General features: G+C 50.3%; 1 protein-coding gene across 1 annotated transcript in view; it reads left to right on the top strand.

Annotated features, from left to right (window-relative positions):
* The first annotated feature begins 21,741 nt into the window (after nt 1-21,741).
* Nucleotides 21,742-23,787, top strand: part of LOC119111272 (alpha-(1,3)-fucosyltransferase 7) — a 29,751-nt gene continuing 27,705 nt past the window's right edge. Inside the window, exon 1 of the mRNA XM_037235092.1 lies at nt 21,742-21,769. Within this exon, the coding sequence (XP_037090987.1) occupies nt 21,742-21,769 (28 nt within the window). The remainder of the gene's footprint in view (nt 21,770-23,787) is intronic.

Here is a 23,787-nt window from a genome sequence, read left to right as displayed (position 1 = left end):
TTTTTATAAAAAGCATAACTTTTTTTATAAAAATCTACACTGTGCAATCATGAAAATGCTCCAGCAGACCGGGTATGAAGGGAAACCTTCATCTGGTGCGCGGCGAAAACGGCGAAGTGGGCGCAAGGGGCGAGGAGCAGCGGGAAAAAACGTTTTTGGGACAGCAGTGTTGGGCAGGGAAAACGGCGAGGGGACGCGTAACTTGGAGGGCAGGGTACCGAGCTGTATACGCCGTTGGAGGCCAGCCGGAGTGACGTGCTGCGTGGCTCAAATACATAGCATTTTTTTAGATCCGCTAGCTGGTTCTTACACCGGGTTAAGCCCAAGATCGTGATTGCTTACGCAGCATTGTGATGTTGATTTGCAGTTTATATGCTTGTGTGGGCGATAACGGTTAACGGATAACGGATAACGGATTGTCACACGGCTCCGTGCATGGTAAAAGGTGGCGGCGACGCCGATTGTTCGTTACGGGTGAGACCACTGTCACTGTGGATCGTAACGCTAAAGATCTAACATTTCTCTGGCGGTTAACAACTACGGTGGCTCAAACCGGGCCGCCGCTGCTATCATCAACGCCTTCCAACAAGACAGCAGAGACGGACGGGCTGCTTAAAATCAAATATAGGAGATTCTACGAAGATCTGGCGCGCAAGAGACGCAGCGGGCTACTTCGTGAGCCTGCTGTGCAACGGTCACGCCAATGGGCTCGGCTGCGATGGCACCGCCATCAACACCGGAACGACAGGCGGCGCGTTCCGGCTGTTTGAGCTGTCCACCGAGTCACCCGTACATTGGTTCATCTGCCAGCTGCATGGCTACGAGCTGAACCTTCGCCAGCTGCTGCTGAGCCTGAATAGCACGACCGCGGGACCAAAATCTCCGCAGTACGCGGAGATTTTCCGCGCAGATCTTCGCGGTCCGCAGAATCGTCGCATGCCGCCCGCCGCACCCGCCGGCCTTGGATCACCTTGCAGTGCTCGTAAAACGTCACTTCTCTTGAAACCAGAATTGGTAGGGGGACTTTTTATATCAACACGCATGCAATGAATGCCCCACAGGCTTTTGACTTGGTTTGATTTGAAAAAGAAGATTTGAGCAAGACGGCACAATATGCCGCATTGATATCCTCAGAAAACCGTAGGGGGGGGGGGGGGGGGGTCGCATCGTCATTTCTCTCCCTCCTTTCTGAACGAGTATCGTAATCGGAAAGAACTAGCCGCCTGATGTGAAGTCATCAACAAATTTCGATACAATTTACTTGTTGGGGTACGGTGAAAGGCGCCCACCAGGCAAAACATGTCGCACCAGGCTTGGAGCATGCTTAAGGTATGGTAGATGGTTTGATGGCGATTGAGGTGGGGCTCGAAGCGCACACGTAATTTTCATAAGGGGCATGGCCTCGAGGAGGCCCGCAATATTGGACGTCACCCCCCAATGCTGTTTGCCACTGGTTTGAAGTCTGCCATGCATTCTGCTGCCCTGGCTATCAAGCGAGGTCCTTCGTTGTATCTTTTTTGTGGTCGAGGAAAACAAACCCAGTCGTAGATCTAGTTAAAACGTGAGGCCCCGGGAAGTTCCGAGAGAGGAAGAAAACTCCTGCTGTAATTGGGCTGTCTCAGCCTGGGGCGGGTGCTCCTGCTCTCCTAGCAGTAGCGCTTATCCTGACATTTGTTGGAGGACAGTGTCCGATTGAGCGTTTTGGTTGTGTGCATGTCCAAAATTGCAGTGTTGAAAAAAGCTTTTGGTGATAGGCTGACACCTGGCAACTCCACTGGGCATGAACTTCATTACCATTTTATCATATGATATCGCGTGACGTCGCTGGCGACAATTTTCCTCCAGAAATTTGGTCGGCAACAAAAAGCTCACTCTTACCACCTCTGGTCATGAGAGCGCTTTCGTCTTTCCTTAAGATCTTTCGGGGTTGCGAACCAACCGACAGGGTGACACAAAAATTAGGTATGGGCGTGGGTGGGGTTCATAGTGGACCCATAGATGGCGCAGAGCCCCATCCATCCACTAGATATTGAGCCATAGGAATATGGTCGGGCGCTATGAAGTGGGATTCACGTTGGATCCCGCTTATAACGTGGCTAATTCGTCATCCAAGATCTATGCACGACGCCGTACAGACCCTGCTGCGCGCCGAGGAACGGGCAGACGTGCCGTCACCAGCGGCCGGTACGGACCACACAGCCAGGCGGCGGCGGTGGCGGCGATGGCGGGGCGGCCGGCGACCCGGAACAAACAAACCCGGTCACTAGCCGTGGCAATCACAGCGGGCCGGTGTCTGATCGTGTGAGAGAGAGAGAGAGAGAGAGAGAGAGGAGAGAGAGAGAGAGAGAGAGAGAGAGAGAGAGAGAGAGAGAGAGAGAGAGGAGAGATGAGGAGAGGAGAGGAGGAGAGAGAGAGAGATGAGAGAGAGAGAGAGAGAGAGAGAGAGAGAGAGAGAGAGAGAGAGAGAGAGAGAGAGAGAGAGAGAGCGGGCGAGCGTGCGAGCGTCGTTGCCGGCCGTTATAATGCTCAGGATGCCGTGAGAAAAAATACGGCAGCTTCACCGAGCGAGACCGTAGCCAGCATACACTGAGGGCTACCTATGCATACCAGCATTGCTGTTCGACGGCGTGCTCATGCTGCGGTACATAATGTTTCCCTGGGGTGCCGTAGTGTAGTGGTTAACGCATCTGCGTTAGCCACTACGGTACCAATGATACACGCATAATATATACATATACATATATATATATATATATACATATATATATATATATATATATATATATATATTATATATATAATATATACATATATATATATATATATCTGTATCTATATATATATATATATATATATATATATCTCTCTCTCTCTCTCTCTCTCTCTCTCTCTCCTCTCTCTCTCTCTCTCTCTTCTCTCTCTCTCTCTCTCTCTCTCTCTCCTCTCTCTCTCTCTCTCTCTCTCTCTCTCTCTCTCTCTATCTATCTATATCTATATCTGTCTATATATATATATATATATATATATATATATATATATATATATATATATATATATATATGCATATATGTATGCATGTATGCATGCATGTGCGTATGTGTGCGCGTATGTATGTATATGTGTGCATGCATGCATGCATGCGTATATGTGTGCATGCATCCATAACACAAGCATGTTTGCATGCATGTACGCATGCATGTGTACATGTTCATGCGTTTGCATGATTCGTAAATCTCCACAACCGGGTTCTTTCGCTTTTCGATTCAGTCCGCGCGATGAACATCGCAACGAGCTGATCAGTTAGTGTAATTGCAGCAGAGTGCCGATAGTCTAGTGGTTGGCGCAACTGTGTTAACCAATGCACACCTGGAAAACCGAAGGCACGGGGCTTGATTCCTCACGGTGCCCAACCTTCCTGTCAGGGTGAGAGGCAGGCGACGCCATGAAGCCTCAACAGCCGAGCATGTCATAAAATACCCGATGACGTATTTCAATTGCAATTTGCGTACGACCGCATCGCTTTTAATTAAGAAAAGCACGTGGGCCGCATTTGCATAATCAGCATGTAGCCAGATCGCCACACCTGTCCGAAAATGCCTCTCCGATATGGCCTCGACCTGCATCTGGTGGGAGACAATTGCGTGCGAGTGCGAGCGACGTGAGAGCGAGTGGCCGGCGGACGGGTTCAGTTCGGACACGCAACAGAAGGGTTTCGGATTCGCAACAGAAGGGTTTCAGAGCCTAGCGTAGAACGGTCAGACACATCAGAGCGCAGGACCGTAACGGCAGGTAAACTCTGTCGCTCCGTTGGTGACCTCAGCAGGTGAAAAGATAGAATGTCGCGCTCGGCCAAAAGTTCGTTGATATTGAGCCACTCGACGTTTTCGAGGCGGAAGGTATGTCTTTGGGCATCGCGGTTCCACTGAAAACTCTGGCACCAAAATCTAAAGCTCTTTGGACCCTATACTTTTGCGCTTGCAAGCAAGCATTTACACTGGCGAGCTTTGGCTGAGTGATGTGACCTGACATGGCCCTAAGTCGCCATTTCAGACCCCGCTCATAGTTCGGGGAGCTTCACACAAAATAGGCATTTTGCAACTTGAATACCACTGTCCTTAACAAGAGCCTTTCGCTCAATCGATGCATGAAGTCTGTAAGAGTGAGAAATGAACTCTCACCTTAACATAAATGAACTCTCACCTCACCTTAACGTTACACACCCTTGTGTAACGTTGACCCAAGAAAGTATGACCACTCCTCCGATGCAGGAAAACGCGACAGTGCCGGCATCGAAGCTATCTCAGAAAAATATCGCATACGAACGCTCAAAAGCAAGATATGCTAGGCGGCCGGATCTAACAAACATTAACTCTTCCATAAGGCCATAATGCTGCGAGCTGACCTGAAACCTTACCAACTTTTAAACAGCGTCACTGCGCACTCCACCCAGTTTGGTGGTGCGAATTCGGTTTCAAGCGGGTTCGGAAGTTATCGAGGGGCCGCTCCGACGGCATCTCGGGACATTTTCTTTTGTGGCACATCTTGTTCACGTTTGCACACTTCACCCGGTTTAGTTTATGCGTAGAATTTGAAGGACCACCGGTCGTAAAAAGTCAGGCCATTGGCGTAGCCAGAACTCTGCCGAGAAGTGGGCCGAATCGGGTCATGGGCCCTTGCAACCGAGGTAACTCACTCTCTTCTTCGCTTTAAGACCTAGCATTGGATTCGGGGACCTTTTGAGACTTGAAATACTATCTTGATGCCTTTAAGGTTATTGTAAAAGCCACTCGGGCGTCCTACAGTGCTCCAAGAAGAGTCCTGAGACATAAGACAAGCGGGGAAGCTACCCCAGGGAGGAGGGAGTGCGGACATGGCCCTAACAGTTCTCTCCCCCCCCCCCCCCCCTCTCGCTATGACAGCCAGACAGCCAGTTACACTAAAGCGCGCTACCAACCTTTTAAACATGTCCTGCCCCGGAAAACCGTAATTTTGTGGGTTGTTCTGGATGCGGGCCCGGTTCCTACAGACCACGTCGGGTGCCGTCACCCGCAGTCTGCTGGGACACAAAGCCAGCACACCTGTCCTGTCCTGCCAACGAGACATCAACCACCGCGGGTCGAAGCCGCGTCGCCATCACCAGGCAGGGCTGCCTCGTGGTCGCGTTAGCCCCTAACAATTGATCGTGCAATGCGGTGCGCATGCCCTCGGGTAGGCGGCGGAGCAGTGCATGGTGCGGCACTGACCGTGCTGCCTGCCGCGCGCCGAGCGGCCATGAGGTGAGTAGCCGGCAGCATCCACATCCCGACCCTCGGCCACGAGGTAAGCCAACCGGCAGCAGCAACATCCCAACCCCCGGCCACGAGGTAAGCCGTCCGGCAGCAGCAACATCCCAACCCTCGGCCGCGAGGTACGTAGCCGGCAGCACCAGTATCCCGACCCTCGGCCACGAGGTAAGCCAACCGGCAGCAGCAGCATCCCAACCCCCGGCCACGAGGTAAGCCGGCCGGCAGCAGCAACATCCCAACCCTCGGCCACGAGGTACGTAGCCGGCAGCACCAGTATCCCGACCCTCGGCCACGAGGTGAGCCAGCCGGCAGCAGCAGCATTTCAACCCTAGGCCACGAGGTAAGTAGCCGGCAGCAGCAGTCTCCCGACCCTCGGCCACGAGGTGAGCCAGCCGGCAGTAGCAACATCGCGAGCCTCGGCCACGAGGTAAGTAGTCGGCAGCAGCAGTATCCCGACCCTCGGCCACGGGGTGAGCCAGCCGGCAGTAGCAACATCGCGAGCCTCGGCCAGGAGGTAAGTCGTCAGCAGCAGCAGTATCCCGACCCTCGGCCACGGGGTGAGCCAGCCGGCAGTAGCAACATTCCGAGCCTCGGCCACGAGCTCCCCCCGCCGCGGTGGCGGCCGTCCGCCTGAGAAGCCGGCTCGAAGCCGGTGGGGGCACGCGGCCCGGCTCGCGCTGCACGGGGGCCGGGCCGGCTAAACAGGCCGCGGAGGTCACACGGGGAGTGTCGGCACGGTCGCGGCATCATGGCTGTCAGGCCGCATTCCGCACTCGCGTGGTGCGACCGGTCCCGCTGGCTGATATCCGGGGTCACCCCGCGCAGGAAGCCCGACGGGGTCCGCCGTGCCGCACCGGTGACCATCCATCCGGTGGCTGCGCTGCCGGCGGTGGCACGGGTCGGGCAACAGGAAGGGGCTCCGGAAATGGGTACAGCGGACCACACCGGAACACTGACGGCTGCCGAATGACGCGATGGTGACACGGCATTCAACTAAGGTCACTGATTAGCCTTGACTCGCTCAGGGGTGCGCCGCAAGTCGCGATTGGCTGCGAGGTAACAAAAACAAAGCCAGTGGTGGCATACTCGGAGTACAACACATTCTACGCTTGCTTTGTTTGGATCGTGCACGGCTAATGCCAGGCTTTTTAGGATCAACTTATCGATCACCTAAAAATAGAGTGAACTGCTGATTTCATGAAATGTATGCGATGTATCATCATGCATCTGCAGACGAAAGATGCCCCGACAGATAAAAGTCGTTGGTAGCTGACACCAGCTTGGAACGAAAACTTGTTAGAGCAGTGTTTCCATGATTTGAGAGTCCATTTCCATTTCTCCTTGAACATGGACCAAGGTATGAACGAAACTAGGTAAGTCTTGAAGCAAGTGCTACCAATGACCTTAAGAGCTGACTGTTTTGAAACATTTCAGAATGTGTTTTGTCAGCGTGTTTATGTGCAAAAATTAAATGCCTACAAAATAGTACGCTCTAATGTTCTGAGCCGTCAAACTTTTAAAGGGCATTAACACCTGCTTTATCACTGATTGATATGCCTTGCATCTACACTGTGCTCAATAACTTGAAATATATTTTAATCCAGTCGGCGTGAGGCATGCGTAATCTTGTCTCATATGGTTAAAAGAATCATGCAGGCGGTTGTTACGTGCACAAAGTGTTCTACACTTTATTTCATTGTGGCGACTTAGATCATAGCGTAAGTTTTAACTCTAGGTATCTCGCTAGTGCCTAACCCTTGCATCTCAGTGGTACCAAGGCTTCTGTGTTTAGCCGTTTTTTGACTCAAACATGCCTCGGCTGAATTTGCCACAATAATGGTCACATTGCAATGCGCCTCCCCAGGGACCGCCGCATTTCCCGCTTGACAGGGAATCCCCCCGTTTGGAAGCATCTGTACGGCCCTTACATACCACTCAAGACGTGAAAGCTTGACGGCTATGGAGCAAACCAGCACGCGTCAGAAGACGTATTGGTGCGAACTCTTGTGTCCTCGCGCGTGGGGTGAGGTGTGGGCACTAACCTCCCGTCCAGCACAGGGCGCACACGAAATGAAAGGCGGGTTTTCAAGATTTGCATGCACCCGAGATATAAATATTTTCCTGCTTTAAAATGTATTTGGTGACCTCTGACCTGACCCATGGTCATTATATTGTGCAAGGGACAGGAAATTAAATGCCTACAAAATTGCCCATTACGCATCGATTGATAAAGGTTTCAGTCCGATCTGTCGCATAGGGATTCGGAGCATGGGTTGTCTATAAACCGCTTTTGTCGGTTTCGGGCATTTTTCGTGACCTTTGATCTCACCCAATGTCATCTTCTCTTGAAAAGGATAGATTATCGGTAATGGCACATCGCTTGGTGAAAGTCGTGTGCCGATCAGTTTCCTAGGCTGGGAGCATGGGGTTGTCTGCAGCCAAGTTTGACGCTTTCAGGCCTTTTTGAAGAACTTCGACTGACAGCTGTTCTTTGACTCGTCCAAGTTTCACAGGATGCAAAGTAAACATGTTAAACGAAAAAATAAGGAGCTGATTATGTTCATTGATGCAGCTACGCTGTTATTGGTATCATCAAGTTCCAACAAATTTCAGGCGCATTCAATCCAAGATGCTTTTCGGAAACATCAGATGTCATAATTCAAGACACCCTAGGATATCTTGTTCGCCCAACCATCTCGCATGTACCTACTCCATGTTGCAACTCAGCTTAAATGTTGAACAGCCTCATTGCACCACAGACTCCGTCTTCCCACGGCCTGAAATCAGCGGAGGTGACCAGTAAACTAAAAAGCGACATGAAGCTATGACAATTTTGGATCTCCACAGCCTATTTACCAATATTTCGATCGGCATCATTATGGACAGAGCCTTTAGTCACCCTGACCTGTCACTGCTCGCTACATCAAGAGAGATTCTCCGCCAAATGCTCGAAACCTGCACGAAGAAGGTACCGTTCCGGCATCCGGGAGGAAACCTGCTTTATCAGGTCGATGGCGTTGCTGTTGGGTCTTCCCTGGGCGTACTCTTCGCCCAAGTCACATGCCCCACATCGAGACACAAGCTTTGACCATATGGAGCTAGAGCCATTCACGTACTGCAGCTACATCGACGATATTTTTTAGAGATGCGTGACGACGAGCGTCTCCCGCAGCTGAAACGAGAACTGGAATGCGCGCCCATCCCCATCTTCACCAATGAGAGAAGCGCAGAGAACAAGCTGCCGTTCCTGGACGTAGATATTGATGCAGCGGGCACGAGGCGTATTGCAGCGAGCATAGTGTCCACAGAGTCACACGGCCGGCTCAAAATGCGGCCGTACAATCAGCTGTTGCATGGGCCCAAGTCCAAAACAGTAACGGAGTCGACACTCCCGTTTCTAGGCGAATCAGACGACAACAGCCTACTAAAAGGACGAGAAGATCATACGAGACATCGTGACCAAAATCTGTCGGTCTGTTCTGCCTGAGGATGAAATTAAGCTCATCGTCTAGCACGTGATCCTTAAAGTCACCACTCCCCAGCCTGATCATGAATAATAACTTATCTAAAATACGTCTCTGCTGAATGAAAAATAGCCAGTGCATTAGCACTGGCTATTTTTATATATTCTTTATAGCACCGGCACTGGCACTGGCACTGGCACTTTATAGCACTGGCTATTTTTATATATTCTCATCAGCCAGAAAAATAGCCAGTAGTGTACCAGCTTGGCCGCAATACCTGCGACTGTGTGCGCAGTCCTAACGGCACCTGTACAAGCCACACGACCACGACCCGCGGCGGGCGTGTCACAATGCACCTGCCAGATTGAGGCCCTAATCTCATCCCAAGGAGGCCCACGACACCCAGCTGTGGTTGCCACACACAGTGCAAACTTCCTGACTTACCAGGGAGTATGACAAATTCCCAGGGAGTTTGTAAACTCCCTGGGTGATGGTCAAAGACTTTGTGAATGCCGTAGTTAGTTTGCAAGGTACCCAGATAATTTGATAAATCCCAAGGGTATATGGAAAAGACATTTCCACATGCAACTGGCAATTACAAGTTGGCTGACAACAGAAGAATGGTAATAATCGGTGAGGTGTTGAAGAAGAAGGGGACACCCGCACCCTCTGTAAAATGGCTTCCGTGCAAAAAATGCGTGTGAATAAATGCTGACTTTGACAGCAGTAGAAATAGACAGACGCGGAACAACACGTGGATCGAAAACATATTATGCACAAAATTTCGCCGTGAACATGCAGACGCTGCAAATCTTGCTTGGCTCTGGTGAAAACGTAACGTGCACTAATAATCCTTCAAGTGGCGTGTTTAACCACGCCTGCTCTGCCTGCTCGTCTCTTGCTAGCTTGTTGCATTGTCACCAAGTCAGTGGTGGACGTGGACCCTGCATCCCGCTACACACCAAAAAAACCTTGACTGGCACCCAAACCAATCATTCTTTACGGCCCTCTTGGTATTGAAGTTGTGTTGTTCTTTGTTGTAGCCATGGGATATTTTTTTTAAAGCTTTGATGCGTGCGTTTTAAATGGATTGTTTCCGGGATCAGGGCGCACGCCTAGCAGCGCTTGTTGGGTGAGCCCCAACCCCTTCCATTAATTCGCCCGATTCCAGGTCAACGGCAGAATTTGGTGACGAAAGTTTAGCGTGTCGCGATGCTCGGTACGATCCGTCCTGCCCTTTGACGACATCTGACCTTATACGCGTAACAATAAATATTTGCTACCTGGTGCAAACATTAAAATCGAAGGCGACGATTTAACCTAAAGTGGTTGTAAGCATAAGAGTGAGCGTACACGCACTGAAAAAACACACAGCTGGGGCGGCCAGCTTGTAGGGACCTCGACACGCCCACCTCAATCATTTACGCGAATCGTATTGGTCGACACCCTCGGCCGACGCCAGGACTGGCCAGTAATTGCGCTGGTCGACGGCCTCGTGCCGACGTCTGTGAACAGGCCCTGCCCATTCAAGTAATGCGTCGCTTTTCCGCTCGACTTCATGCTCGCGCTATTTACGGGCGTCGACAGTGGAGGGGGAAGGGGTGCACATTCCCAGACTCCTTCATTCTCCTTCCTGGTTGTGACGACGGCCACGAATACAGGAGGCGTGGGCGCTCTTTGTGTCCATCCCTGGCAGATACAAATCGTACAGACATAAAAAAATTCGGTGGTTTTGCTGCAAGTACAACATTTGCGACCAAACAGTAAAGTGATGCATTAAAATCGTGCATTGCTGAACAGCTTACCACTTGCTAGTTTCTTTTATTGCTCGAAGCTTGCGATGAAAGCTTTCACAAAAATTTAGCTTACACAAAAGTTAATACATTTTTATGCCTCTCTCGACGTCATGCACTGGGTGGCGCCACGGGGGGGGGGGGGCAGGGGAAACGTCTCCCTCTATGGTCGGATAGCAGCGGACAGCCCCTCCTATCCTAATAACCTTCTTGCGGCATGAAACATCTTATTCGCACAAATTGTTTTGAGGTCGTCCTAATTCCCATTTTTCCAAGTGAAGCTCTTGATATCGGTAAGATTACATTGCTACAAACTTGTATGATGCTACCAGGATTTCAAAAGACCGCTTGGGTTTTTCTCATATACTGGACATTCGGTGCTTATCCAGTAAGGCATAGTCTTCCATGCTTAGAGTTTAATACCAGATTAGCAGGTGACTAGAACATCACGTGCCTGTAGCCTGTGCGTGCTAGACGTTGTTGAAGAGAAAGCTGAAAACGTGTTTTAAAAGGCAGCGTACAACGCAGTGCAGTCTCCTTAATTATCCAGGTGCGGCTGTTATTTTTGCACGCTCTCGTCAATGCCCTTTCTTTGTATACCTTAATCATTTGGGTAAAGTTATTAGGTAGACAGTGTGTAATGCGACCGTTTGGATAAGGCTGATATTGTGAGTCTGTACATTTTTTTCTTCTTCTGCTGAGCTCCCTTTTCTACGATTAACATACTTTCTTTTATTTGTTTTGAAGAGGATGTGTGAAGGGCGTATATGAACTTGGATGCCTTTGATTCGTGAAAATGCAGTGCAGTACAACACATTCGTGATTGCAACATAACGTTCTCCAAGTTGGAGCACGATGAACTGATTCCTACAATTAAACTTGCATATATGCCTGCACACATGTTTGCGGCCGGCGAGGGTGCGTGACCCGGGTCGGCCACGGCCATCCCCACCAGACTGGCCAACCGGCAGAGAAGTTGGCTGACCCGGCGGCAACAGCCGCACCGGAGATCAGCTGCATCGAACGTGCAGTCTACATGGACAGTCATTATGCGGACGACACTTCCCGAGCGCAGGCATCCCAAGGCGAAATTATCACCCAAAGATACGGTTTGTCATTTTGGAATGCGGTCAAGGTGATTTTTTTTCCAGAAACATCGCATTCATTTTTCATTCTAAACAAGGTTTCAATTTCTGCCTCGCTCACCCGTCGTTAAACGTAGATGACTTGATCTGCTTTTGTGTGTAGGCAGGGGATAGCCAGAGCCTTGGTAAGAGGAACACAGGGTTGACAAAAGCCTCCTTTATGGTGATCCCCCCCCCCCCCCACCCACAAAAACTATCCCCGGACACTGTTTACTTGTTCACAAAGGACACGGATTTCTTCGTTTCATTCTTATTTTTACGTTGTAACTAGAACAGAAACCAGAAGCTACCGTGCAATCAATTCCGTTTACATTTTTAACATGCGCCAGGTTGGCCAGCTAGATACCCTTTGCTCGGCTAAGGGGTCACTTTGCCCCCCCCTGAGATCTCGAAAACTAAGAGAGCTGGAGACACCAAGTTCACAGGGTGTGTTGACCTGTACGTGAACTCACTTGGGTCAAAGTTTGGGGTTCCTAAGTCATGGCTTTCGGATCAAACAGGGTCAAATTCCAGGTTTGTCTCTAAGGGCCCCCAGAGCCTACATAGCTGTTTCTAAGCAAAAGATCACATGTTCAGCTAAGGTCGGTGACCTTGTTTGACCTTTTGAAGGTCATGGTGACCAAAATAATACAAGACTGCTCTGAGCTTTGCATTTGAATAAGCGAGAAAGATTACGCTAGGCAGTATGTTTCTAAAAACAAAATGTTGACATGGGTCATTTATGTCAATGACTTATTATGACCTCTAAAAGTTCATGGAAGATGTATAATACGGCTCCTGCTATCAATAAATTCGAAATGAGCAACAGAAACTATACAGAAACTATAGCTATCCCATACAGCAAGCCCTAGGGTAATAAAACAGGTTGGTTTTGACCTTGGTCTGACTTTTACGCCCGACCTTAGGTCAACGTAATTTGCTCATTCAATATTTGTGTTGCTTAATGAAGCATCCCAGAGATGTACAACTTCGTTTAACACTCCATTGTGGTCTCAGATTGAACGATCCCCTTGAAGTTGACTTCGCCAAAACCATGACCTGACTGACCTGCCATAGGTCGGCGACCTTATAAAACACATCTAAATTTTTAATGTCAAACGATCTGCCATTCAATAATCTATAGCTATGCAAAACATGGCGCGGCTGCACCCAACAGTTCTGAAATCATTTTGGAAACACCTTTGGGCGCGAGTCAATTCAGCCCCCCCCCCCCCCCACCGGGGCGCGTGTTCAGGTCAATAAACTGCAGAAATTAGGCGCTTAACGAGCGCATGGTCGCGTGGTCAACAATGTGTATTAACATCGCCAAGCCATGTTTGTCATTATGTTTAACATTCAGTCAGAATCGATTAGTGATACAATTTATTTAACGTGGTTTTTAACATGCGCGATCGCAAATCTTGGCAACAAAAACCTCGACACCAGGCGTTGCAGTCTCCATAGTTCGTGGAGCGTTAGCGTTTAGTCAGTGGTTAACTTTTCGTCATGGTCCACAGGTGGACGAAAATAATAGCGATTCTGAAATAATTATCTTTAGACACTTGAATCAGTAATACAAGTTAAGTGACGTAAGTTCGAGCATGCATATTTGAAATCTTAGGTTAAAAACCTCGACACCAGGCGTTGCAGTATCCGTAGGCCGCGACGCGTCGGCTCAACAGCTAATACTGGGCTGTGGCCAACGGGTGGACGAAAATGATGACGCGTCTGAAAGAAGCACCTTTGAAAGCTTTAGGACATCAAATCTTACATCTACAAAGCAGTCTGGGCGCACATTTTACGTGTGCGCTTTTCAGACCAATGATATGAACGTATTGACTCTTAAAGCACCGCGAAGTGGTGCAGGAATATGGTAATGGAACTGGAAGAGTAAAGGTAGATTCTCCATTTTTCGTGTTTCGGGACCTATTAATCCGTCCAGAAGACGGATAAGCATGGCGCCCACCGTCTGGTGGCACTTGCAGTGGCCGACGCCGTTCAGTTTTACGGAAGCTGCAACACAGACCATCGCTGCCCTTGCTCTCGAGGTTGCGGGCGGGAAAGTTCAAACCTTTTGATAATATTTTTCACGAATCCGTTCTGAAAATATGAACGTTCTTAGGCAAGCATGGGATGGCCTTGTTCGTTTTTTTTTTATTTCATTTCGACCTACTCTCTTCAATACGAATGAGACCTCCACTCTACTTAGCAATAATGAGGCCCCTTATTCCCTTTCCGGCAAGGTGCCCCTTGAGTAGAGCACCAAGGGCACATAACCGGTACCGGTCAAGAGCTGAAGGGTCACGCCGTCCCATCGCGAAGCGTCTTCTGGCTGTCATTCCAGCGTCATGGGGCGGGATCTCCTGGTCGATCCGGAGACCATTGGAAGGGTATACCACATCACATTGTTCCTCTCCCTGACACGGGAGGCCTTATGATGCGCGCAGTTGGTCCCGGATCAGCACAGGAACCATTATTGACGCAACAACATCCCTGATTGCCAAAGTTGGTCCAATCATTGTCACACAGGCTGCAGTTCTGTGTTTTTTCTGTTTTCGTCACAGATATCGAGGAGTCCCTGAACGTAGGTTGTAGATGAAGTAGGGTCCTAAGCCTGTATTAACATGGCTGATCCATGTTCGTCTTAAAATGTTCAAGATCCAGTCAGAATTGATTACTGATAAAAACTATGTAGCGTTGTTTTCAACATACGCGCTCGCAAGTCATAGCAACAACAGCCTGAACGCCCGGCGTTGCAGTCTCCCTAGGCTGCGTAGCGTCGATCCGCGGCTGTGACACTAAGCGATGGCCAATAAGCGAACGAAAAAGATGACGCATCTTGAGGAAGATGGCTGGTAAGCCAGGTAATCGGCATGTATATTTAGATGTGGTGCAAAAGTAGGCCACACACAACCTTAATATAAAAAGTGGGGGGGGGGGGGCAGTAACACTGCTGACCCCCTTCAGCTTGAGAAGCAGGGGGGCCATGGCCCCCCCGGCTCCCCCTGTTCCTACGTCCATGCTTAGATGTAAGTGGCGGCGTCTACGAATTGCAAACGTTATTTGACAACGTGAAACCTGTCTGGAAGGCCAACTGCAAGGTACACTGCCAAGTGGCCTGAGCAGAAGCACACCCAGGAGAAAATTATAAAGAGGATGAGGGGGCGTGGGAAACCAACCATAATCGCTACGCAGTAGACAGTTGCGAGACGAAGGGGGGGGGGGGGGCGGGACTGACAAAGATCAAAATGGTGTGTAAAATGTTCTAGTATACTTACGTGACCATGCTCTGGCACATCAAATGCCGCTTTGTCAAGACGCCGTGCACTTGTCACGCCCAAGGCTGGCGCGCATGCGTCGGAACTTCGTTAAAGGCTAAGATTCAACTCGTTTGTGTTTGGGGTTTTACAACTCAGCTGCTAGGGCTATGTGGTGTCGCCTGCCTATCATCCTGACAGGAAGGGCGTGCACCGCGAGGAATCGAACCCCATACCCTTGGTATTCCAGACTACTTACACGACTACACGAACGGTGCCATGTTAAGGCACATTACCGATACCTTTCTAGGGAGGAAGTCAAGAAAGACATTGGGAGTGAAGGCAAGTGAATATTGGATAACATGGTACGTTTTTCGGAAGTGTGCCGTTCTCTCCCACCCTCCCATACCTCGTGGTCCATGTTAAGCTTGGTGCCTGATGACATACTTCCGTTACCTGATCACTATCATCTCATGAGCTGGAGCACATACTACACCTACCCCTATCCTTACATCGTTTAGGCAGCAGGAAGCATGTACTCGCCCATTGACAGCGCACCTTATGCACGCATGAGATCGATACAATGTGGTAATGCTGAGATTGCTTCCTAGCAACATCGTCCGATACCAGTGAGTTCACTACCTAGAGGTGGGTAACGCCCATGCACTGTTCAACGCGTTGCAACACTATATGAGACCACCAAATCGTGACATTTCCGGCATTCCACCAAGCCCGGTTATCTTCACCATCGCGTCAGATGTACATCTCACTCGCTAACAGGCTGCCGGTCCGGCCGAACCGACATGGTTCGCATACGCCACGTGCACTCACCTCTGTCCTCCCGCGGGTGGTCACTCGCCGGCGTGGCGCGAGCGGAGCGGCGGCGACTGGCGCGCGCCTTCGCGTCTGTCTGTACACGGACCTGACCCGGCCAGCGCCGCGGCGGCGGCGGCGGCGGCGGCGGCGCTGCTCGGACCGAGCGCCGTTTTTCGGCACGGCCAGCGGCCAGGTGAACATCCTCTGCGGCCGGCGGCGGGCACCGCTAGCCGGGCGGCTGCCGGCCGCCGGCGCGGCGGTCAACGGGTCAGCGCAGCCGCGCCGGCCGCGCCGTCCGGCGGCCGGCGCCGCGCGGGGCCGGGCGGGGCAGCGCCAAAGCGGGCACGTCGCGACCCGCTGCTGAGCGGCGTCACGGCACCTGGGTGCGCCGCTCCGCCTCGCTGCAAGCCCTGGACGATCGCAGCGATTCGCAGGGTCGCTGGACCTGCGGGGCCATGGTTGGGTTGCAAAGAGCAGGGATGGTAGTGAAGACTGGGGGATTTCTTTCGTAGCATCGTCGTGTGCCCACATGTGTTTGCAGCGCCAGAGCAGCACTGTGCTTCCTTGCACGTCCACCTGTTCCTTGGCTACAAAAGCACTGCCTGACCCCTGCTGTGGAAACCGGCCGTGACCACGCTGCGACTGTGCCTGGTTGGCACGGGTCTTACGACATGTCATCTCTTCTTTAAACCAGCGTAGTTCCACCGCGGATGGACAGATCAAGTCGAGAATTTAAACTATGATCTCTTAAATGTTCGCCAAGGTATACATTGAGTGGTGATCTATCGGTAGTCATCTCTCGACTCGTAAACGACAAGGATGATCAGAAAATAGCCATTGGCACGTGCTGTCGCGGCATAATTTTCATGACAAAATGCCCAAACAAACATGGCAAACAAAAGTGCGCCAACGTAGTGCACCAATTGAGGTATAATTCCGGCGGCTGCAAACTTTGTCCGATACAGGCTACCTATTATTCTGAAGTTGACGTTCTCTCCTGCTCTCCCATTCCTCATGATCCATGCCAAAAATGTCTTAGGGGCGAGTGAGGTGAGTTGTATCATGTTCAAGTAGCATCAGTGGAATTTATTCCATTTGCAAGCGATAGATGGCAATTCTGAGTCACTCGGCTGACGGAGAGCAGCTTCCCATAACTTTCAGTGCACTTCTGGCAGCGTACGTGCTCGCGTCTTGAGATGAGCGCGACCAATATGTATTTTACACATCGTTGAAAACTATAGCGATTTGTGTGTGAATGTCCTCGACGCTTCAAAATTAGTGTCGTGAGATTATTCCTTAGACGAGCATTTAAGTATTGTTCTGGTTGGTTGGACTAACATTCAGAGTTGGCACGAATCAAGCAGATCTTGGTGAACAACGATTTTTTTTCAACTCTGACGTTGACAACGAAATGCAACGGCATATGATATTGCATGCATGCCTTTTGACGATAAACCAAGAAGAGACAAATAACCGGCCGTTCAGATGTACTATCAAAATTAAATGACATCTGTCTACAAATGAAGACCCCACGTGTACACAAAACGTATTATTGACTGATTGAGAGTGTCGTGATTGGGATCTTATAGGGCTCGTTACGCTGTCCAGAGGCCCTATGCTGTTTCCAGGGGGCCTATATGCCCACTGGCAGGGTCAACCCGATCGCCAAGGAGCCTTCCACGCTGCACTTACTTTCTCTGCATTTGCCGGGAGGGCCCTGGGCTGTTTCTGGGGCTCTTCCTGTCTCGTGCCGGGGCGCCCTTGTCAATTAGGGCCTTTCACGGATTCTTCCCATTCGCCCGAAAGGCCCTGTACTCGATAGTCAGGGCCCCACATGCTAACCTGCCGGTGTATTCTCGGTTGCTCAGAGGCCCTTTACTTTGGTATCGGTTAACCTACCGACACACTCGCGATATGCTCATGAGCCCTCCTCATTGGTCTGGGGCCCTTCCAATTCTTTGTCACTTGCTTAGGGCCCTACGCTCCCGTCAGGTCCGTCTGTTAACCTGCTTGGGCACACTCGGTCGTTCGGGACCGTCCAAACTGGGTCTTGGGTACTTTCAATTTCATTAGAGGGCCCTACACCCTTGTCTGAGCCCATCTTTTCAGCCCACTAGTGTAGATTGATTTGCGAGTGAATCATTGCAAAACGTGATCAACAAAGCGGTGGCAAGGAGTGGCAATGAATCATGCAACAAGCTGATGCATATTTCAGCAGTCCATTTCGAATAGTTTTGGCGGTAGCGGATTGTATTCGGCGCCGCCTTTAAAACTTGAACCTTGCATTGTGCAGAACAACCATGCGTCGCACAAACTGACAATGTACGCTAAAATTACAGCCGCTTCAATTGTAAATGTGGGGAAACAATATTCACGCCTCTGCTTTCAATGGGTGCCAAGATATAAACCAAAACGTAAAAACCCGCCAAAAGCAGATAATCCCATCTTTTCAACAGGTGTGCACGTGCCACGTACCACGTGGCGCCACAAAATTACACTAGTCCGACGGCCCGTGCAATTGTCTATCTGGGTGTGTAAGTTTCATATCGCTGCGACCCTTGGTTATCGAGATATGACTTCGGTGGTGGAAGCGTGTCGGGCCGTTGGCCAGTGGTCGCAAAATTGGTGTCGCCCGTATTAAACCCATGGCGGATTTTCACACTTTTTCGCTCACCACGCTCTCATTTTTGCGAAATGCAGAATTTTGACCAAACGCTGCCCTGTGCCAGCAGCCCTTGATCGTTTGAAAATTTCATGCCAAAACTCCTGACCATCTAGCCTGTGCGTGATCCCAAACATCATTTGTGTCACAACACTTCTAAACCCGTGAAAACACACAATTCAGTTTATCCGGAGCTTATGGGTGTCACACGTAATCAGTGGGTACGCACACGTGAAGCACACGACAGACCATTTAATTCCATATCGCGGCATGCCAGTGCCGTGTGGCTATATGCTCTGAGAACGAAAGTGGGACATAAAACGTAAAACACCGACGACATCAGCAGAGTGAACCTTCAGGGCCAGTGCGCACGTGCAACATCACATCTTGCACCACGTGGTTGTCCGTTAGATTGTCAATCGAAGCATAGCACTCTCGAGTCGCTTGGCACGCTGGGTGTCGCGATATCGAAAAAAAAACGTGTGAACTGGTCGAAAATAGCCAAACTCATGTTCCAATACGCCAGCACCATGACACGCGGCACATGTGACCAATCATTGTCATCTTATGCTTCCATTCTTTATCAAAGCGTACCGCTCCCGAGTGTGTCCGCGCCGCGTTTGCCGGAAGTTGGCACAAAACATGTGAACACGTGAAAGAGAGCAAAGTCCATCTCTGAGCGCGTGCCAAGTGACTGGTGCGTCCATAGCGTTTTGCATGGCACACGTTTTCATGCAACTCCCATGTCGCTCCGACCCGCCATTGTCGAGATATCGGTGCAAGATAGCACAATCGGTCGTCTGCAGACGATTGCGGCAGTCAAACAATTGGTCAATCGATTATTCAAACTTGAAGCAGCCGCCGGCGTCGGCCGAGATACTGGACAGCGTCGTTCTGTCGCGGCGTAAAAAGTCGCCATGCAACCGATTAGTCTAGGGCTCATTCGTGAAAATATGATTGTCAAAAGGGTGGTGCGGAGAGAGAATGAATATGCGAAAACTTGGTGTAGTTTTCAACGCTAAATTATTACTAATTTTGATGGTAGCGGCTTGTACTGTGTGCCGACCCTTAAAACTTGGCCGTTTGCAAGTTGTATTGCAATTTGCAAAGCAACGGTGCGTTGCACAAACTCGCAGCGCACACTGAAAGTAAAGCTGCCTCAATTGTGAATGTTGGGAAACAAAAGTCACGTCTCTACCTGCACTGCATGCCGAGATATACCCCAAGATGTAAAAATCGAGATATAATCATGGAATTGGCCACCAGAAACGGCCAATTCCATCTTTCCAAAAGGTGTGCACGTGACACGTAAAATGTGATGCTTTAGACTTACACCAGTGCAATGGCCCATGCAATGGCCCAGTGCAATGGCCCACTGGCTGTGCAAGTTTCATGTCGCTGCGATCCTTGATTATCGAGATATGACTCCGGGTGTGGACGCGGGTCGTACCGTCGTCTGGTGGTCGCCGATGTGGCGCCGTACGTGTCAAACCTATGGGTTTTTTGCCGCATTTTTTTGCTCACGACCCGCTCATTTTTGCGAAACGCAGAGATTTGGCGTGACACTGCCGCGCTCTTTCGTCAGTCCTTGGTCGTGTGAAAATTGCATCAGAAAATTCCCTCCCGTTTGGCCTGCGCATGATCGCAAGGAATCGGTGGGGAACATACAAACATTGTTCCGTTAGTATCATAGGAGATAGATCGAGACCCCCTCAAAGTCGATCTGGCAACCCCGTCGTGATGTCAACGTGGGGTGCCTGGACAAGCCACAACATTTCGAGCCCATAGGAAGGGGTGTTTTTCAGAGGCAAATTGAGAAGGCACAAACGGCTGAAACGCTTCCAGCACTACACAAAATGTGTGTTCTCTCGTATGACAGGTGTGCTTTTGAAGCTCAGTGTCTAAGCATTAAATTGTAAGTCACTTTGCACAGGCGTTGCAACGCTAACCTTAGTGGCGTCACTGGCACCAACACCTGGTTTGTAGATTACGCTAGTGTTGTTCGTGAGCTTATGATACTCACCCAGTTTTCCAAGATACTTACAGCTTGCTTCTCAAAGCGTTATGCGTTTTGAAATGCAAGCTGTACTCACTGGGTTCGAAATGTCTTGTCAGCTCGCATTCAAATGCCTTCCCTTTATTTTGTTCGGTCGCCATATCGACCTACTGTCACCCCAACCTACCGGTCAGCCGTTAACCTGCTTGACGTGATCATCACCAACAGACGGCAGCTCGTGGCGAAGAGCGGCGTGACGCGGTGCCACTACGGCGGGCCGCATGATTTTTCGCGTGTGCTGCTGCGGCAAAGTGGTCCGTCGTCCCAGCGCTGCGGAGGCGCCCTGTCGCGCTGTCTCAACCGAGCAGACATCAACAGCCCTAACGAGACGCTTGCTAACGCGGTCTGGACCCCTGTTTTTGCTGCTGGCGACCCGACGGAGAAATAGGACGCATTCCTACGAGTTTTCATTTCCTGTCGGGACGAGAGGAGCCCGTGAGGCGTGTGAGGGTGTGTGCACCCGGCGCCCTGCTGGCAGCAGGCTGCTGCTGTCCACGGAAACCCGCCAGCTGCTGGCCGACCGACGTGCCGCGCTGGCGGTCGGGCCGACTGAGCGGATCCTGTACCGTCACCTGAAGCGAGATAGCTACGGTGCGATACGTCGGGACTGCCTTCGGGAGTACGCCGGGAATACCTTCACCGTGAGCTCAACGAAGCCGGCCCCAGCCGTGCGTGACAGGTACTCCGGTCTATCATCGCAACTGAGAAAGAACCAGCCATTGCACCTGATGTCACAGCTGGCGCCGTCAGCTGTTATTTTGCAAGTGTGGGACCGAACACAGCTGCTAGCGTACCACCGCCGCAACGTGATGTGCATTTCAGGCTCCCTCGTGTGCCTTCACGCGCCATGCGGAAAGGCCTCATAAATTACGATTATTTATGTATAACAATAGGATCTGTGAAGCCATCCAAGTCAACCGGAACCGATGGAGTGAGTGCATTTATGTTGCAACGAGTTTTCGCGGGCCTTTGCTACTTGTTGCTGGACGTTGTCAATGCAAGCCTAGTCACATGAGTGGTGCCAGCGAGTTGGAAGCACGCAGTTATAACGTTGGTACCGAAAGTAGGGAGGTAAGCCATTTCGTCGAACTGGCGACCCACTTCCGTACTGCCTGCTATGACTTAAATAGTTGAACAACTTGTGCACCGCCGAGTAAGCGTTTATTTTGATAAAAACTATTTGTTTTCGTCCTCCCAGCACGGATAGCAATTTCTTTAGTGCCCCTGAATTGTTCAAAATGTTTTGACGCGATCGGTCACAGAAAATTACTCAGCATACTAAACATGTACGGCATAGACAGTCACTGGCTAGGTAACCATCTTGAGGACACACTCAGAATAGCTCGGAGGGACGGAAGTGAGACTCTCTCAGAGTCACTGCCAAACACAACCGGAGTCTATCAGGGTGGAAGCCTGAGCTGTTCGATGTTTTTCATATTCTTGAACGAGATGAACCTGTGTACCGGCAGCACTAGTGATCCCAGTTGCCGACAATGCCCAGCTGTTCGTTTGTGACCGTAAAGAGCAGCTTGCAGATCTTGTTATTCGTTTGGAAACCGCTCCCACAGAACTTATTAACCGGTTCAACCGTGAATTAAATGAAAATTAATGCGACAAAACTGAATTTGTGGAACTTGAAACAAAACGTATGCTTCGTAATGCTCCCAAAACTACGATCCAAATCAAAGCACGACAGTTACTGAAACCAGAGCTGTTAAGAATTTGAGTCTCGCGATTGACAGAAACCTAACATTTCAACCACGCATTGACCAACTGACAGCTAAGTGTGCTGGTGAACTCATTGCCCTCATCCACGCCAACCACCTCGTTCCGCGCTGTGTTCTACGGCAAGCAGAGGAAGGACTCGTGATGTCCTCAGTTCGTTACTGCATATCTATTTACGGAGCCTGTGGCACCACACAACTTCACCGAGTACAAAAACTGGTCAATTTTTGCACCCGTGTCATTTCAGGCAAAAATAAGTGCGATGCAACTTGGAAGGAAGTAACACGTTTAGGTATTCTGTCGGCTCAAAACCTGCTAAATATCACCACATAGCTCTCACCAAATAGGACAATCGACAGACTTCCGAGGATTATTCCAAGACCGTCTAGAACAACTACAGCACTTGTCAGACAGCACAACTTAAAGTGACGCGCGCCAGCACGAACGCCGGAAAGCGTAGGCCCAGCCACGGGGCTGTGACATTGTTTGACCGCCTGCCAGCCGCTATGCAAGGCACTAGACACGTGCCGCGCCACAATGCAGATTTGATGCGCCTTCTGCCCCGAGATGGCCAGCTGAGCTGAGTGTACGTTGCTGGGCTGGTTTGTGAGTTGTTAGTTGTTTCAGTTGTGAGGCTTGTGACTTTGTTTTCCCTTGTCTGCTGTTTACTTTTGTGTGCAATCTTGACTTCGTTCATGAAAAACCTGGAGGTATCCCGGGATGTAACCGCAATAAACTGAACTGAACTGAACTGAACTGAGAGCTCAACTCTCGCACTGACTCGCTGTTTTTCGCAAAACAAACTGTTGGGGCGGGGGAGTCGACGAAACCCAACCCGCCACACAGGTTACACAATTGTGTGAACTGTATCATCTGAGCATATGGTCCTTAGTTTTGTGTCTTTTGAGCACATATGTTCTGTCAGTTCTGTTACTGTTAGAATTCTGTTACTGTAACAGTTTACTCCCCCGCCGCCGCGAACAACAGCTTTGTCGGTTGCCGCAAGTCACCTGCGCCGGTCGAAGATTGCCATGCGGTGTCCCTACAAAGGTCACTTTTCAGAAACCGGATGCTATGGACACATTTTTGTGTCCAAACACACATAATGAATGCCCCGGATGACACAGAAAACTGGGCACGGCTGTAAAACATGCCGGAAAGGTATCCTCAAAAAACCTTAGGGAGGAGCCTCGACGGTGCACTCCACCTCATCAACCAACTTATCAGGGGAGGCTTGATTGGTTTCAGAGTGCATGAAAGCAAAATCATGCATAAGCCATAGCCATGCATCTGCCTGGATAGCCAGCTCCCGCTTCAGCGCCTAAGCTGCCCTAGGGGGCTGGCGCCGACACCTGCTTCCTTAATAAGTCAAGTGCTTCCTTTTTTCGTCGCTCACGTCAGGCTTGCGCACAGTTCAGCGCGCAAACGTAGTCCTTCGCGGAATGGAGTAGTGGAAACTTCAAATAGCGCTCAGAACCCTTTTGCGATAAAATGCTTCGAACGAACCCTGGCTCTTAAAATTTTGTACAGGCACTTTGTGTCAGCAGGCACGACACCACGCTGCACTGTGCGTCTTGCCCTGATTTCATTAAAAAAATTATGCAC

This window comes from Pollicipes pollicipes, unplaced genomic scaffold, assembly GCF_011947565.3.
Source record: "Pollicipes pollicipes isolate AB1234 unplaced genomic scaffold, Ppol_2.1 Scaffold_7261;HRSCAF=8764_pilon_pilon_pilon, whole genome shotgun sequence".
Taxonomy (NCBI): Eukaryota; Metazoa; Arthropoda; class Thecostraca; order Pollicipedomorpha; family Pollicipedidae; genus Pollicipes; species Pollicipes pollicipes.
The sequence above is the reverse complement of the archived record's forward strand: the minus strand, read 5'-3'. Positions and strand labels throughout refer to the sequence as shown.